The sequence below is a fragment of the Pectinophora gossypiella genome, chromosome 18 (genome assembly GCF_024362695.1).
Source record: "Pectinophora gossypiella chromosome 18, ilPecGoss1.1, whole genome shotgun sequence".
Taxonomy (NCBI): Eukaryota; Metazoa; Arthropoda; class Insecta; order Lepidoptera; family Gelechiidae; genus Pectinophora; species Pectinophora gossypiella.
This window is the reverse complement of record NC_065421.1, coordinates 8,318,497-8,334,166: the sequence shown is the minus strand read 5'-3', so window position 1 is coordinate 8,334,166 and position 15,670 is coordinate 8,318,497. Positions and strand designations below refer to the sequence as shown.

Genomic DNA, 15,670 nt, shown 5'->3' with positions numbered 1-15,670 from the left:
ATCGCCGCACATGAAACTCCGCCAACTTAGTAGATCAGGAGTCTCAAATGTATAAGTATCTTCAAAGAAAAATACCTAAAAAAAATTATAAAATGAAGGTCATTGGGGTTCGGGGGGTAAAACGCTAATTTTGGATCGACGTTCTGTTTGTACAGTTCAGTTGCTGCTTCGCTCTGAGGCGTGGCAGACTTCAGCGGGTCTCACAGGTTGAAGCCGTGTTGCCTGGCAAATATATTTTCTGACACCACTACATGCGAAGAATAAGAGGTACAAAACTGTACTTAAATAATATATAATATGTATGATTTGATTAGGACGAAATGAATATAAACGAAAGACATTGAAGACCTATAAAGAAACAAACGAGGAGTTCTAACGTTGTTTGTTCGTATGTGTCTTGTCCTGTTTTGTTCAGCTAGGTAAGTTGCACCTGATGCTTGCTGAACTTGCCTGTGGTGATGGAAGCAACACTCGAGTGATCCTGATGCCAGATTCTTCACTTTCCAGCTCCATTTTCCAAGATGGGTATGATAAACATACAATACAACAAAAAACAATTTCGGAAAACTGCCCCAATTAGAACTATATATGAAAAATATATCATTATACTGGCGGGGCCTCTTTTAGGAACTAATTTGCTTCGATCTTGGTTGCGATGCTTTGCACAGATCAGATCCTGTCTTGCATGCGGTGTGGCTGACTGCTGCGAAGCGTGCCGTCTAAGAGAATGAAACCACTTTCACGCCTCTACGCAGATATGTAAAAGGTACAAAAACAGTACATAATGTTTTGAGGACTACCATAACTAGAATAAAATAAGTATAAAACAAAGACACTAAAGGCCTATACAAGAAACTGAAAGGACGTTGATCTCCTAATTGTAACTTTGTTTGTTCGTATGTCCTTTGTCATGATTTGTTCAGCTAGGTACGAGTAAGTGGCACCTCTGCTTGCTGAACATACAGCAGCAACGATGTTGGCAACAAACAAGTGAACCTGATACAAGACTTTCCACTTTCCAGCTACGTTTTTAATTATAGGTATGATAGTCAAACATACAATATAAAACAACTTTGGAAACCTGGCCCAAATTAAGTTACAAAATAAAATATAACGACGGGGCCTCCTTGACCCATAAATTTCCTTCGATCTTGGTTGCCATGTTTTGCGCAGTTCTGTTGCTGTCTTGCCTGAAGTGTAGCCGGCTACTTCGAAGCCTTAGAAAACGTTTCCAGTTCTACGCCTTCCACCGAGGATAAAAGGTACCAACAGTACATAAATAGTTTTGAGGATTATAATTATAACGTAACATGAAAGGCCTGTGAAGAAACTAAAAGGACAATTATGATCTTCTAATCTGTTAACGTTGCTTGTTGGTATGTCCTTTGTCCTCTTCTGTTCAGCTAGGTTAGTGGCACCTGACACTTATTGAACCCCTTCACACTGCTGCTACGTTGAAAGCGACCAATCCAGTGTGATGCTGATGCCAGACTTCTTTCCAGCTCCATTTTCTATGGATGGGTATGAAACATTGGAAATCCACCCCACTTAAAATTACAAATGAGGAAAATAATAATATTATTATAATGAGGGGGCTTCTTAATACACTAATTTCTTTGAATCTTGGTTGTGCGGTATTTTCTGTAGTTTGACCGCAGTCTTGCATGAAGAGCCGAGGCACCAGCTGAATACAACGCATATTCGAGTTACACAAGGCATTATAGAAAGAACAAGATTCTATCTTCTGGTTACTATATCGAGTGAGGTGCTTTTTGCAGTATTTCAGTTAAATTTATATTGGGGATACATCATTCTGAAGAGAAGTCATTAACGAAAATACACCAAAAGATGCAATAAATCTAAGTGCCCCTCTAATCCTAATTAAGCTGGTATGTCGTTTGTGCTGTTTTTGTTCAGCTAGGTAAGTGGGCTACGTATGCCGTTTAATCAACGCTTGCGGCGTTGGAGGTGACACAGAAGTGCAGCAAGCCTGACGCCTGTTTCTTCATTTTTCAGCTACAATATGAACCAAACCTGGTATGATTATTATTCATTTCTAATGGATATTAAACCAAGGAATTTTGTCGTGAGATGTAACGAAATATAAGTATTCACATTATAATAAACGGAAAGCGCAAATTTAAAAAGGCGAATAAACCAATAAGATTCCCGTCATGGAATGTTTAATCCCTAATGTAAGCTAACTTGTTGGTATGTTGCTTCTCGTATGTTGCACATTTAGGTAAGTTTGAGCTGGCTGGTCGGGGGTTTTAGAAGCATGGCGGTGCGCTGGTTTGGTTCCTTTGCTGCTGATGGCACTCAAAGGTGTTTGTTGGTATGATCAGTTTTTCACTAGTTCACTGTATATTTAGGTACTTAAATATTTATTGTATTGTATATTGTAATGCTTAACATTTTTCTTTCTTTTTTTGTGTGTCTTTTCTATAATTTAGATGCATCCATGGCCTCAGAGTGGTTGAAGCATGTGTGATGTGGACATAAATAGTGAAAGAAATTGCAATGGAGTCAAAATGTAAAGCAAAATTTAATATCGTGTATCATGTATTGGTTTGAAAGTGTAACTGGAAATATAAAATGGCAAGTGTGTGGTATGTGTTTTCATAATTGTTGCTTAGTTAATGTGATTAGTTACTGCCAGTGCTGTCTTTACTTTGTGTTACAAGTTTTGTTTGCTAGGTGCTGATGTGTTAATAGCAAAGTGAGAGCATTTAATCTAGCAAAAAATGTGAAGTAGTTCCCTACTGTGTGACCAAATGAAGGAAGTGGTGTGTAGTTTGATAATTATAAAATTTTGATACAAAAACTTTTATGGAAAGAACACTACCAAATTAACACCTAGTGCACAACTCATTGTATTTTTGCCTAGTTTTCTTCAGTTTAGGAATATCGAAGCCTAAGTCGTTTGATAAGATTTAATATTCACTAACTATGGATTACCGGCACTACTAAAATGAATTGTGGGCTAGTTGCTGAATCTGAAATGTGACTAGAAAAATCACCTGCCGTTTGTTCTGTTGTTATATTAATGTGTATAGTAATCAATAATCATTATTTTATTCTATGAAACCTGTAAAACTTGTGTCTTTTGTCCTATAACTTTGTTTAGCTTAGGTGTCGTCGTAGGATGTCCACGAAGCCATTGACACTCGAGTTATCGATCAGACCGCTGCTGACTCCGTCACAGTGCGTCTTAAGGCTGACCACTGCTGCCATGTCACAGTGCGTCTACATTGCCGCCGACCACTGCTGCCTTGTCACAGTGTGTCTACCGCCGCTGACCGCGGCGCATCATTGACCGCTGCTGCCTCGCTCACAGCGTGTCACGGTTGCCACGGTTTTGCTTAACGGCGCTGCTGTCTCGCCACAACGCGCCGGTCTGCGCTCCTGCCTCGCCGCAGCGCGCGGGTCACTGCGCTCCTGTCTCGCCGTAGCGCGCGGGTCACTGCGCTCCTGTCTCGCCGCAGCGCGCGGGTCACTGCGCTCCTGTCTCGACCCAGCGCGCGGGTGATTGCGCTCCTGTCTCGCCGCAGCGCGCGGGTCACTGCGCTCCTGTTTCGACACAGCGCGCGGGTGACTGCGCTCCTGTCTCGCCGCAGCGCGCGGGTCACTGCGCTCCTGTCTCGACACAGCGCGCGGGTCACTGCGCTCCTGTCTCGACACAGCGCGCGGGTCACTGCGCTTCTGTCTCGCCACAGCGCGCGGGTCACTGCGCTCCTGTCTCGCCACAGCGCGCGGGTCACTGCGCTCCTGTCTCGCCACAGCGCGCGGGTCACTGCGCTCCTGTCTCGCCACAGCGCGCGGGTCACTGCGCTCCTGCCTCGCCACAGCGCGTGGGTCACCTTGCGCTTCGGCCTCAGCACAGCGCGCGAGTCAGTCTCCGCTGTTGCCGTGCCACAAGGTGCGAGTCACTCTGCGCTGCTGCTTGGATCAGTCTGCGCTGCTGCCTCGTCACAGCGTACCGGTCAGTCTCCGTTGCTGCCTTGCCACAGCGTGCCAGTCACGTCTCCGGTGCTGCCGTGCCACAGCGTGCCGGTTAGTCTCCGCTGCAGCCGTGCCACAGCGTGCCGGTCAGTCTACTCTGCTGTCGTGCCACAGCGTGCCGGTCAGTCTCCTCTGCTGCCGTACCACAGCGTGCCGGTCAGTCTCCTCTGCTGCCGTGCCACAGCCTGCCGGTCAATCTCGTTGCTCCCGTGCCACAGCGCGCGGGTCATTCTGCGCTGCTGCCTCGCCACAGCGCGCGGGTCATTCTGCGCTGCTGCCTCGCCACAGCGCGCGGGTCATTCTGCGCTGCTGATTCGCCACAGTGCGTGGAGCACTCGGCGCTGCTGCCTCGTCACAGCGTGCCAGTCAGTCTGCTGCTGCCGTGCCACAGCGTGCCGGTCAGTCTCCGTTGCTGCCTTGCCACAGCGTGCCGGTTAGTCTCCGCCGCAGCCGTGCCACAGCGTGCCGGTTAGTCTCCTCTGCTGCCGTGCCACAGCGCGCGGGTCATTCTGCGCTGCTGCCTCGCCACAGCGCGCGAGTCAAGTCTCCGCTGCTGCTTCGCCACGCCGCGCGCGTCTGCGCTGCTTCCTCGTCACAGCGTGCCAGTTATTCTGCGCTGCTACCATGCCACAGCGTGCCGGTCACTCCGTGCTGCTGCCTCGCCACAGCATGCCGGTCACTCTGCGCTGCTGCCTCGTCACAGCGTGCCGCTCACTCTGGGCTGCTGCCTCGTCCCAGTGTACCGATCAGTCTTCGCCACAGTCGTACCACAGCGCGCCGGGGCAGCGCTGTTGCCACACCGCGGCGGTCCCCTTCTCTGCTGGCACGCCACAGTGCAGCGGGCTCTGAGCTGCTGCCCCGCCACAGCGCGATGGTCACTCGCCGCCACAGCAAGCGCAAGGCGCCGCGCTGCTGCCTCGCCACAGCGCACCTCGTTACAGCGTGCTGGTCTCTCTGCGCGAGGCAGTAGCCTCGCCACAGCACGTGGGGCTCTGCGCGGTATACCTCCGCTGCGGCAGTGCTACAGCGTGCCGGTCAGTCTCCTCTGCTGCCGTGCCACAGCGCACCGGGCTCAGCGCTGTTGGCTAGCCATACCGCGCCGATTCCTTTCTCTGCTGCCTGGCCACAGCGCGCCGGTCCCTCTTCACTGCTGTCTCGCCACAGCACGCACCGGGCTCTGTTCTGCTGTCTCGCCACGGCACGCGCCGGGCTCTGCGCTGCTGTCTCGCCACGGCACGCGCCGGACTCTGCGCTGCTGTCTCCCCACGGCACGCGCCGGGTTGTGCGCTGCTGCCTCGCCACAGCGCGCCGGTCCCTCTGCACAGCTGCCACGCTACAGCGCGCCGGTCCCTCTTCACTGCTGTCTCGCCACAGCACGCACCGGGCTCTGCGCTGCTGTCTCGCCAAGGCACGCGCCGGGCTCTGCGCTGCTCGCCACGGCACACGCCGGGCTCTGCGCTGCTCCCTCGCCACGGCACGCGCCGGGCTCTGCGCTGCTGCCTCGCCACAGCGCGCCTGTCCCTCTCCACAGCTGCCTCGCCTCAACGCGCCGGCCCCTCTCCACTGCTGCCACGACACAGCGCTCGGGTCCCACTTCACTTCTGCCTCGCCGCAGCACGCCGGGCTGCTGTTTCGTCATAGCGCGCCGGTCCCTCTCCGCTGCTGCTTCGAGACAGTGCACCGGTCCTTTTACCTAGGTATTTAAACACCATGATTAGTATTTCTTGATTGCTGCTTGGGCGTTCATAACACTGATTCTCTGCTGTCTCATCACAGTAAAACAAGTGCCTCGAGTTCGTGCCGTGTCACCCCGTCACTTCGAGCCCGCCAAGTCTCTGCGCCGGTTTCCAGTCCTTCTGCTTGCTGCCAACAGCTTCGCGTTCTACCAATCATGCTGCCGTGGCGGTTCCTCAATGCTACAGCGTCCTAGCGTACAGGTAATTTGGTACTAATGATCAATGATCTTAATTTCTCACAGACAACACAAGAGGTCCCGCTACAGGGCCATGAGTGTCCTTGCCCTGCTGACTCGTCTACACAATGCGGCGGCTTTCGCCCGTTTCTTCTTGATCCTTAGTCACCGCTGCTGTCGTGACCCAGCGCGCCAGTCGGCCTGTCACGCTGCCTGCCATAGCGTGCCAATCACTCTGCGCTACCGCCATGTCTCGAGAGTTCCAGCCACTCTCCACTGTCTGCTGGGCCACAGCACGGCGATTCTTCGCGCCACTGCTGAGCTCTGCTGCTGCAGCGTTTTTGGAGTTGCTGCCGAGCTACACTGCGTCGGGACTTGGCACCGCTGCTCTAGCTCTTGGCGTCTCGGTGCAACGATTCTTCGAGCCGCTACATTTCGGCGCGATGGGTGTTCGGAGGCCGCCGGGTCGTCTCAGCGCGACGGGTCTTCGGAGACCGCCGCGTTGTCTCAGCGCGGCGGGTCTTCGGAGGCCGCCGCGTCGCCTCAGCCGACGGGTCTTCGGAGGCCGCCGCGTCGACTCGGCGCGACGAGTCTTCGGGCTGCCTTGTGGTCTCGGCGCCATGTGTCTTCGGGCCTCCCGCCCTCTCCTCCCACGACTGTGTCGTCTTTGCGCAACAGGTATACTACCGCTAATGACCTAAAAATTGTGTTCATCACAACCGACTCCTACTCACACACTACTACTCTTACTCCTCACAGCGCTCCGAGTCTTCTCTTCCCACTACTGAGGTTGCTTCAGAAAATCTTCTCAACTGGCGAGGGTTCTCCTGCCTCGCCATGGCGTGCTGGTACTGTGGCCCTGCTCGTGGCTTTACACCGGAATCTTCGCACTTGGTCGCCGAACCAGTGTCCTTCGGCTACTGCCATGTCAAATCGTCAGACACGCTGGGGTTCACGATGCGCCGCCTGTACAGTATTGTCACCCCACTGCTAGCACGCGAAAGCACCGTGTCTTCGGGTTAATACTTCATGTCTCCGAGTAGATATCTAGTCTGCTTCCGAAATCTGCATCGCTACAGCGTCGAGTCTTCGAGTAACTAACGTGCTTCAACGACGGATCTTCGGGTAGCGACGTGTCTCCGTATAGCGACGTATCTCCGTGTAGATAAGCGACATGTCTCCGGGCGGCAGAGCGACGTGTCTTCGAGCGGCCGAGCGACGTGTCTTCGAGCGGCAGAGCGACGTGTCTTCGAGCGGCAGAGCGACGTGACTCCGAGCGGCAGAGCGACGTGACTCCGAGCGGCAGAGCGACGTGTCTCCGGTATTCGTGTAGTTAAGCGTCGTGTCTCCGAGTCGCCGTGTAGTTAAGCGTCGTGTCTCCGAGTCGCCGTGTAGCAAACGACGTGTCTCCGAGGGGCAGAGCGACGAGTCGACGGGTAACTAAGCGACGTGTCTCCGGGTAGTTTAAGCAACGTGTCTCCGGGTAGTTAAGCGACGTGTCTCCGAGTGGCAGAGCGACGTGTCGACGGGTAACTAAGCAACGTGTCTCCGGGTGCAGAGCAACGAGTCCTCGTGTTACTGCATCGTCAGTGTCGGGTCTCCGGGTTGCTGACTTGAAAGGACGTGTCGGTATACTGCTATCTCGTCACAGCGCGCTGCCGTTGAAGTTAAAGGTACATATTAACTTTTTCGAGTATATAATATTCACGTAGGTTTTTCCTGTATAACTGTAAGTATTTTATCTTCCCTAACCAGGTCGAAAAATGCGCAACAAGTCAGCAACGGCAGTTTAAGTGTGAACGGCATATGGAACAGCTTGCAAGTTACAAGAATACGCGCTGTAAATAATGGTGCCTATAATTCGCCCTACGTTATAAGAAATCCCCCCGACCCAAGCCAAGCCTGCTAGTATTTCTCCGCATCGACGAACCTACCTTAGAGTAGCATTTCAGGTTAAAATCTGCAAGTTAAATTCAGCCAATGAATATTATGTAAGCTGATGGACGAAGTTCAGGACTCAAGTTAATCATTTCTGGAGCATAATAAAAATACAATGCATTAAGTATGACACAAAACAAAAATATTAACAACACAGCAAAAAACAAGTACTTAAAGCTACACTGACGTATGGAGTCCGACATCCCGAAGAAACGAGTTCCAGTTATCTTTATTTCAGCATTTTCAGGTAAAAATTCTTTAAATACTCACTGAAAAAGCAGAAAAAAACATGTATTACAGCTTGATCAAAGAACGTACAGTGAACTTAAACTTCAATTCAACCTATAAACACTATCCGACAATTATCAAACACAAGGAAATAAAAGCGACGAACGTTAAGTTCGTAAGTTCAAAACAATTTTGGCACCTCCAGATCGTTTGATGAAAGTATCGAACTACTTATACCCTGATCAGAACAAGTACGTATCAACAAGCTATGACTTTATACTTACTCAGATCAATGCAAGTACAGAACGCGCCGGGTACCACAACTTAAAACGTAAGACAGACATCTTAAAATTTTTGAGCCCAACTAGTGGTTGGGAGTTAATTCTGTTCGTTCGGCAGGTTGCGTGATATCAATGTATATGGGTTTGGAGGTCTGTAACTTCTTATTCCGCGCTGCGGCTCCGCCTGCGAAACCTGCTTTACACTTCACGTGAGCAATGCAATTCATTTTAGTAAAAATATTCACATTTACATTATTGATATACGAATATTATGTTATGCACTGGAAAATATTTTCGTCTCCTCGGAGACGCTTAACTGCAAATTGTTCTAGTTTGTTGCACAGTTCCTGCAAACGACGTATAAACTAACACACATGGATCCCGGCGACTAATCAGCATATCGAGAGCGAAATAAAATACAGTTGTAACAACAGTGCCATATATGCTGGAGCAAAGAGCAACACTGTAACTATTATAAGCTAACTGCATTTTTGTCTGTATTTTTGATGTTATTTTTCTAATGTGTTGCTTGCACTTATTTTCTTTAGCCGTAGAGATTGCGAATCTAGACTTGTGATATTAATCTGGAATGTCTGGATGTAGAGGTACAGCATGCGTAAATTGCAATATGTTTAAATATTCACATCCTAAATATAACAACAACACAACATAGCATCATGAAGAAGTAGGCAGGGGTGTGGTGGTAGAGGCGTGTGACGTGCATTCTAATAAATACCAAAAACACCACCTGACCCGAAAACGAGAGTTAAATACGTAGGTACTATGTTTGTTTGAATCAAAAACATCTCTTACAGATACCGGAAATATAAGGTACCTACACAAGTAATATTTTATTTATCTTTATAGCCAGGAATGAGTTCAGGTACAAAACTGTTTCTAATCATAATCTTTCTATTTAACACGTGTCTCTTTCCAGACTATTCACGTTATTATCAAATAAAAGTTTCTTACAGGATAATGCTAAATTTATTTTCAGTGAAAAATTTAATTGATCAATCTAAAAATTCGTCAGTTTATACAATAATCATTATAATTCCCATCAATAATACTAGGTACATAAGCGACGTTATTATCAAATAAAAGTTTTTTTACAGGATAATGCTAAATTTATTTTCAGTAAAAAATTAAATTGATCGATATAAAAATTTGTAAGTTTACACAATAATCATTATAATTCCCATCAATAAGTACATAAGTGAAAATGAATAAATCTGGAACCACCATTAAGCATATTAAAAATACTAAATTATAATAAATATTATGCCACAGTATACGAAGAATACTAGATCAGACGTTGACAATATCACGGTGCGTATGCTAACCAGTTTCTTGCAGGAGCTGTACTATAAAATTTGACATCAGTCAAACGGCTATCTCTCGACAAATAAAGAACGTAAATAACTATAATTGTCTATGCTATGTATCACGTAAAAACGAAACCAGATTTCAACGTTGGCTTTTATGAAAATACCATCTGCCACCGTAAACATGAGTACGAAACTGAAAACATGAGTACGGACAAACGAAAACATTTGGTATGAATTATTTCAGCATTTTAGGCGCATGCTTATAATCTAGTGGTACGTACTATTCAAATTATGAAGAGAACTAAAGTATCTAGTCGAGAGGAAAATATGTCGACGTAATTTTCATACATGTTACCAGTAATATATGTACCAATTTTAATAATAAGAACGAAAATAGTCATTGGCTCTTCAATAAAGGGTGCAAAAAGCCTTGAAAACGTCAATTGGTAAGTATAGTTTACTCTCTTGTAGGTATCTCACCGACTAATACCGGGGTAAAAGCACTAAAATAGCAAGGACAGTCTAATAAAAGTATGGATTAAGACCAGAGCCAGAGGGAACTTCTAGAAAAACGTAAACTGAATTAAGAGGTTAACAAATGAATAAAGTATATATATGTATAAACAAATTATAGTCAAAATTGCTGGTCGCAGTGAATATACGGATGCAGTAAACGTTTTGTAAATAAATATTGTCTTACTTCACCTGAAGATGGACCTGAATATAGAAACACTACAAGATTTTTAATTAATTTTGGAATACAAGTACATATACAATACCTGCAAGTGATCAATCTCACGACGAATGATGTAAGTTTTGAAATAACACATTGACTAAATAAAAAAACCATCTATTATCGATCATACGTAACGCGATCGAGTACATCTACGAAAAGGTGAGAAGATTTTATCAAATCTAAGCAATATCACTACGTCGATTCATAACTTACCTGTAACTACGAAGAAAGAAGATGAAGAAAGAAGACGAAGAAAGAAGACGAAGAAAGAAGACGAAGAAAGAAGACGAAGAGAGAAGACGAAGAGAGAAGACCAAGAAAGAAGATGAAGAGAGAAGACGAACAGAGAAATCTGAAAAAAGTTCATAATATATATCTGAGTAAGAAATTACCATTAAAAGCCTTCATACGGTTATGACCACGTGGATGATTGATAAATGATTGCTGAAATTCAAATTAGGAATTTTAAGTTATATAATAGTAAATAAAATGAAAAAATATGTTTCGAGACTATAAACACGACGAGACGAGAGCTCCTTTAAAGCTATATTTCGTACATAATAATATTAATATTAAAAATAATATATTTTCTGAAGTCAAAATTAGCAATCTACTTTAAAAAAACTAGATTAAAAAATAAACTATAAAAAAATAATTTACAAATATCATGAAAGCTAATATAAAAAAATAGCAAAAAAGGAATGCCAAGCATGGATGTAACAAGAATTATGTAACAAAAAAGAATAGAAAAATAAAAAAGAATAGAAAAATAAAAAAAAAATGAAAAAGAATAAAAAAGGAAAAAAATGAAAAGAAAAAAGAATAAAAAAATAACACAAAACTAGAAAAAAAAACAAACGAAAAAGAATAAAATAATGGCAAAAAAAGAAATGCCAAGCATGGATGTAACAAGAATTAAGTAACAAAAAAGAATAGAAAAATAAAAAAATAGGAAAAGATAAACAATAAACAAAGAATAAAAAAAGAAAAAAATAAAAAAAAATAACACAAAACTAGAAGAAAAAAACAAACGAAAAAGAATAAAATAAACTGACATAGTATACAAAAAAGAAACAAAATAAAATAATTGCAACATTTAAAACGGATTGCATCTGCATTATTGTTACTTCCTCTAGAACGTAGTTGGTTTCCAGGACAGAGAAAAAGATAAAGAAAAAAGGGGAAGATCAAAGAAATCTTTCTCTTGGAGAAATAAGACGAAGACTGAAGAAAGAAGACGAAGATTGATGAACGAAGACGATGACTGAAGAAAGAAGACGAAGACTGAAGACAGAAGACGATGACTGAAGCAAGAAGACGAAGATTGAAGAAAGAAGACGAATACTGAAGAAAGAAGACGAAGACTGAAGAAAAAGACGAAGACTGAAGAAAGAAGACGAAGGTTGAAGAAAGAAGACGAATACTGAAGAAAGAAGACGAAGGTTGAAGAAAGAAGACGAATACTGAAGAAAGAAGACGAAGACTGAAGAAAGAAGACGAAGATTGAAGAAAGAAGACAAAGATTGAAGAAAGAAGACAAAGACTGAAGAAAGAAGACGAAGACTGGAGCAAGAAGACGAAGACTGAAGAAAGAAGACGAAGATTGAAGAAAGAAGACAAAGACTGAAGAAAGAAGACAAAGATTGAAGAAAGAAGACGAAGACTGAAGACAGAAGACGAAGACTGAAGAAAGAAGATGAAGACTGAAGAAAGAAGACGAAGACTGAAGAAAGAAGACGAAGATTGAAGAAAGAAGACGAAGACTGAAGAAAGAAGACGAAGACTAAAGAAAGAACATGAAGACTGAAGAAAGAACATGAAGACTGAAGAAAGAAGACGAAGACTAAAGAGAGAAGACGAAGTATGAAGAAAGAAGACGGATACTGAAGAAAAAAGAAGAAGACAAGAAAGAAGACGAAGACTGGAGCAAGAAGACGAAAACTGAAGAAAGAAGACGAAGATTAAAGAAAGAAGACGAAGATTAAAGAAAGAAGACGAAGACTGAAGAAAGAAGACGAAGACTGAAGAAAGAAGACGAAGACTGAAGCAAGAAGACGAAGACTGAAGCAAGAAGACGAAGACTGAAGCAAGAAGACGAAGCCTGAAGCAAGAAGACGAAACCTGGAGCAAGAAGTCGAAGACTGGAGCAAGAAGACGAAGACTGGAGCAAGAAGACGAAGACTGAAGCAAGAAGATGAAGACAGAAGCAAGAAGACGAAGACAGAAGCAAGAAGACGAAGACAGAAGCAAGAAGACGAAGACAGAAGCAAGAAGACGAAGACAGAAGCAAGAAGACGAAGACAGAAGCAAGAAGACGAAGACTGGAGCAAGAAGACGAAGACTGGAGCAAGAAGACGAAGACAGAAGCAAGAAGACGAAGACTCAAGGAATAAGATCAAAACTGAAGAGAAAAGACGAAGACTCAAAAGTGAAGACGAAGACTCAAGAGAGAGAAGAGAAAGACGCAAGAGAGAAGATGATAGGATAAAAAGACTAAAAAACTTGACTCAAGGCGAAGACTGAAGAATAAGACGAAGGCTAAAGAAAGAAGACAGACTCAAGAAAGAAGACAGACTCAAGAAAGAAGACAGACTCAAGAAAGAAGACAGACTCAAGAAAGAAGACAGACTCAAGAAAGAAGACAGACTCAAGAAAGAAGACAGACTCAAGAAAGAAGACGAAGAATCGAGAAAGAAGACAAACTCAAGAAAGAAGACGAAGAATCGAGAAAGAAGACAAACTCAAGAAAGAAGACAAACTCAAGAAAGAAGACGAAGAATCGAGAAAGAAGACGAAGACTCTAGAAGGAAGACGAACTCTCGAGAGGGAAAACGAAGAACAGGAAGACTGAAGATGAATACGACGTAAGAAGACTGAAAAACTAGACGAAGCTTGAAGAAAGAAGTCCTCTTCTTTGAAACTGAAGAAAAAGAACTCAAGAAAGAAAACCAGGACTCAAGGAAGATCGCGGAGACTCAAAAAGAAGACTCAAGAGGCAAGACGAAGGCTCTATGATAGAAGAAATAAAAGAAAGCCAGAACAAAAAAGAATGAAAACAAAGAGAAACAAGACCATGAAAAAAGAAGAATGATGTAAGAATAACATAGGTACAAACTAAAACAGGAAGACGAAAATTAAAGCCAGAGAAGGAAAACTCAAGCAAGACTGACGCTACAAGAGACAAAGTAAGAAGAGAAAAACTGAACATAAAAAGAAGTACCTAAATGTAACAAAATACCTATATGAGTAAGAAATTAGCGAAACTGATGTAAAAAATTGCCATTAAAGTAACATTTAAGAGAGAACTCCAAAAGGGATGGGTGGTGGGTATATTAGATCGCAATAAAGCTTCACATGATAAGCTTCATGAAAAAATCAGTTTTGAAAACAAAGAATGCAAAAATACCTAAAGCCAACTTGGAAGAAATAAGACAAACCAAAAAATTATGAAGACAGCTGCATCAGGAACACCAAACAAGGTGAGATAGACTTCTTTCATGACATTTTTGTAAATCTTTTTGTAAATATTACATTCCAAGTAGGTAGACATTTAAAATGCCATTCAAATGCAATTTCAATTAAGAACCATTTGTATAATTTAATTTTAATTAAGTATTACAAACAGCATAAGCTCGTAAGCTTATAACTATATTCCCAATTGGGAGAGTCGGAGCAGAGGTACACTCATCATCACAAGATGAACTAAATACCCATGCTTCATCAAGCTTTCTGTGTAATCTGTTTGTTATTACAATAGTTTTTTATTTCTTCAACAGGTACTGCATAGTGGAAATACCTGCTGCTATCACAAGGAATCAACGGAAATAAGAAACACAATAAAAATAAGTTTAAAAAAATATATTTATTTGGAAATAAAAGCAATTTGTATTTGTTATACCTACACTGATTTTAATTATAAAACCTTTATACCAAAACGTTTACTTTGTTTAATTTCTTTTCAAGAATAGTTTCAACAATAGGCAATTTCAGTGAATCAACTAACATTACCTCATCACTAAGATCCTCCAAATGGTGGTAATGGGGGTGAGCAGAGCATAATCTAAATACCTACATCAGACTAGGGTACAGTTTGTACATTGTACTAAACTATCTTTGATTACTTCTCATTGTTCTATAGAACTGACGTCACTAGGACAATTGGACAATTTTTAATAGTTCTATGGAAAAGTTGAGAAATGGTTTTTCTTATTTATCCCAGTGACGTCAGTTCTATCGAACAAATTGTCAAGAATCACTATGGAGTTAGTAAACTATCAACCCAACACATTATAGGTGGTTAATTGGAACAAACAATCATTATAAAATATAAAGATATAAGTATTGAGAAAATATTATATACAACGAATTATAGTTTAATATTATTAATAGTACAATAGTTATCAATGGCCTTGTATATATATTTTTCTCTTGAAAATAAGAGGCACAACATGCTGGTGGGGAATTCAACGGGGATAGATTGCAGATTACGGTAAAAAGAATTTCGGTTATATAAAGGGCATTGGAAAAATATATGGTCCAATGAGCCTTCGTCATATCCACATTCACAGAGTGATGAGTCTCTAATCCGGATTTTAGCCAGATGTAATGGAGAGCAACAATGACCAATTCTCATCCGAATAATTGTAGAGGTGATCTTTTTACTTAGTTTAATTTTGGAAAACCAAGGTTTAGCTAAGATCTGTGGTTGGACCTTTACATATGAGGTTCCTTTTTTTTTTGAGGAGGTGGACCAGCGGGCAGACCAGGTCTTAGAAAGGAATTTGGAGGGTAAGTGAGTTAAGTCATGAGAAAAATTAATAAAAGGGAATCTATCCCCACAGACCACAGCCTCTTTTGTTACCAAATACTGATAGTCATCGCCATACTTTGTCAGTGAATGAATAGGTACCAAACCAATCCAAACACAGGACTTTCCTAGAACAGTGTTGCCAACTTTATTTTCACCAGCCCACCAAATGCGGCCGTGCAAACCACCAGAATTTCACTAGATAAAATACATACATACATAAACTCACGCCTATTTCCCACCGGGGTAAGCAGAGACTATAGAATCACTAGACAACCCAAAGCCGAATCAGTGCAATCAGATCGTGGGATGTTTTTTCCCCCTCTTTAGCGCCGCGTCGTAGGTAAAGACGTGCTAGAGACAGGGTAAATTATTCTTAATCATATACCGCATAATTTGCACTTAGCAACTGGACCACCAGTGCTTTCGACTATTTGC

The 15,670-nt window shown here is 43.3% G+C and overlaps 2 protein-coding genes across 2 annotated transcripts; both read left to right on the top strand.

Annotated features, from left to right (window-relative positions):
• Positions 1-4,873: 4,873 nt before the first annotated feature.
• LOC126375077 (uncharacterized) lies at positions 4,874-10,561 on the top strand. Its single transcript, XM_050021919.1, has 4 exons — positions 4,874-4,927; positions 4,973-5,699; positions 5,779-5,939; positions 6,080-10,561. The coding sequence occupies exons 1-4, from the start codon at positions 4,874-4,876 to the stop codon at positions 6,095-6,097; spliced, it is 960 nt and encodes a 319-aa protein (XP_049877876.1). The 3' UTR covers positions 6,098-10,561.
• A 2,058-nt stretch (positions 10,562-12,619) lies between these two features.
• On the top strand, positions 12,620-13,293 carry LOC126375076 (trichohyalin-like). Its single transcript, XM_050021918.1, has 2 exons — positions 12,620-12,889; positions 12,970-13,293. The coding sequence occupies exons 1-2, from the start codon at positions 12,620-12,622 to the stop codon at positions 13,291-13,293; spliced, it is 594 nt and encodes a 197-aa protein (XP_049877875.1).
• Positions 13,294-15,670: the final 2,377 nt, after the last annotated feature.

Bases quoted from the DNA above. Each gene is read 5' to 3' on its own strand.
- LOC126375077 (XM_050021919.1), top strand. From the start codon at position 4,874: ATGGTCACTCGCCGCCACAGCAAGCGCAAGGCGCCGCGCTGCTGCCTC. The intron at 4,928-4,972 runs GCGCACCTCGTT...GCGAGGCAGTAG, and splicing joins CGCGCTGCTGCCTCGCCACA to CCTCGCCACAGCACGTGGGG. The intron at 5,700-5,778 runs GTATTTAAACAC...GTCTCATCACAG, and splicing joins GCACCGGTCCTTTTACCTAG to TAAAACAAGTGCCTCGAGTT.
- LOC126375076 (XM_050021918.1), top strand. From the start codon at position 12,620: ATGAAGACAGAAGCAAGAAGACGAAGACAGAAGCAAGAAGACGAAGAC. The intron at 12,890-12,969 runs GCAAGAGAGAAG...CGAAGGCTAAAG, and splicing joins AAGAGAGAGAAGAGAAAGAC to AAAGAAGACAGACTCAAGAA.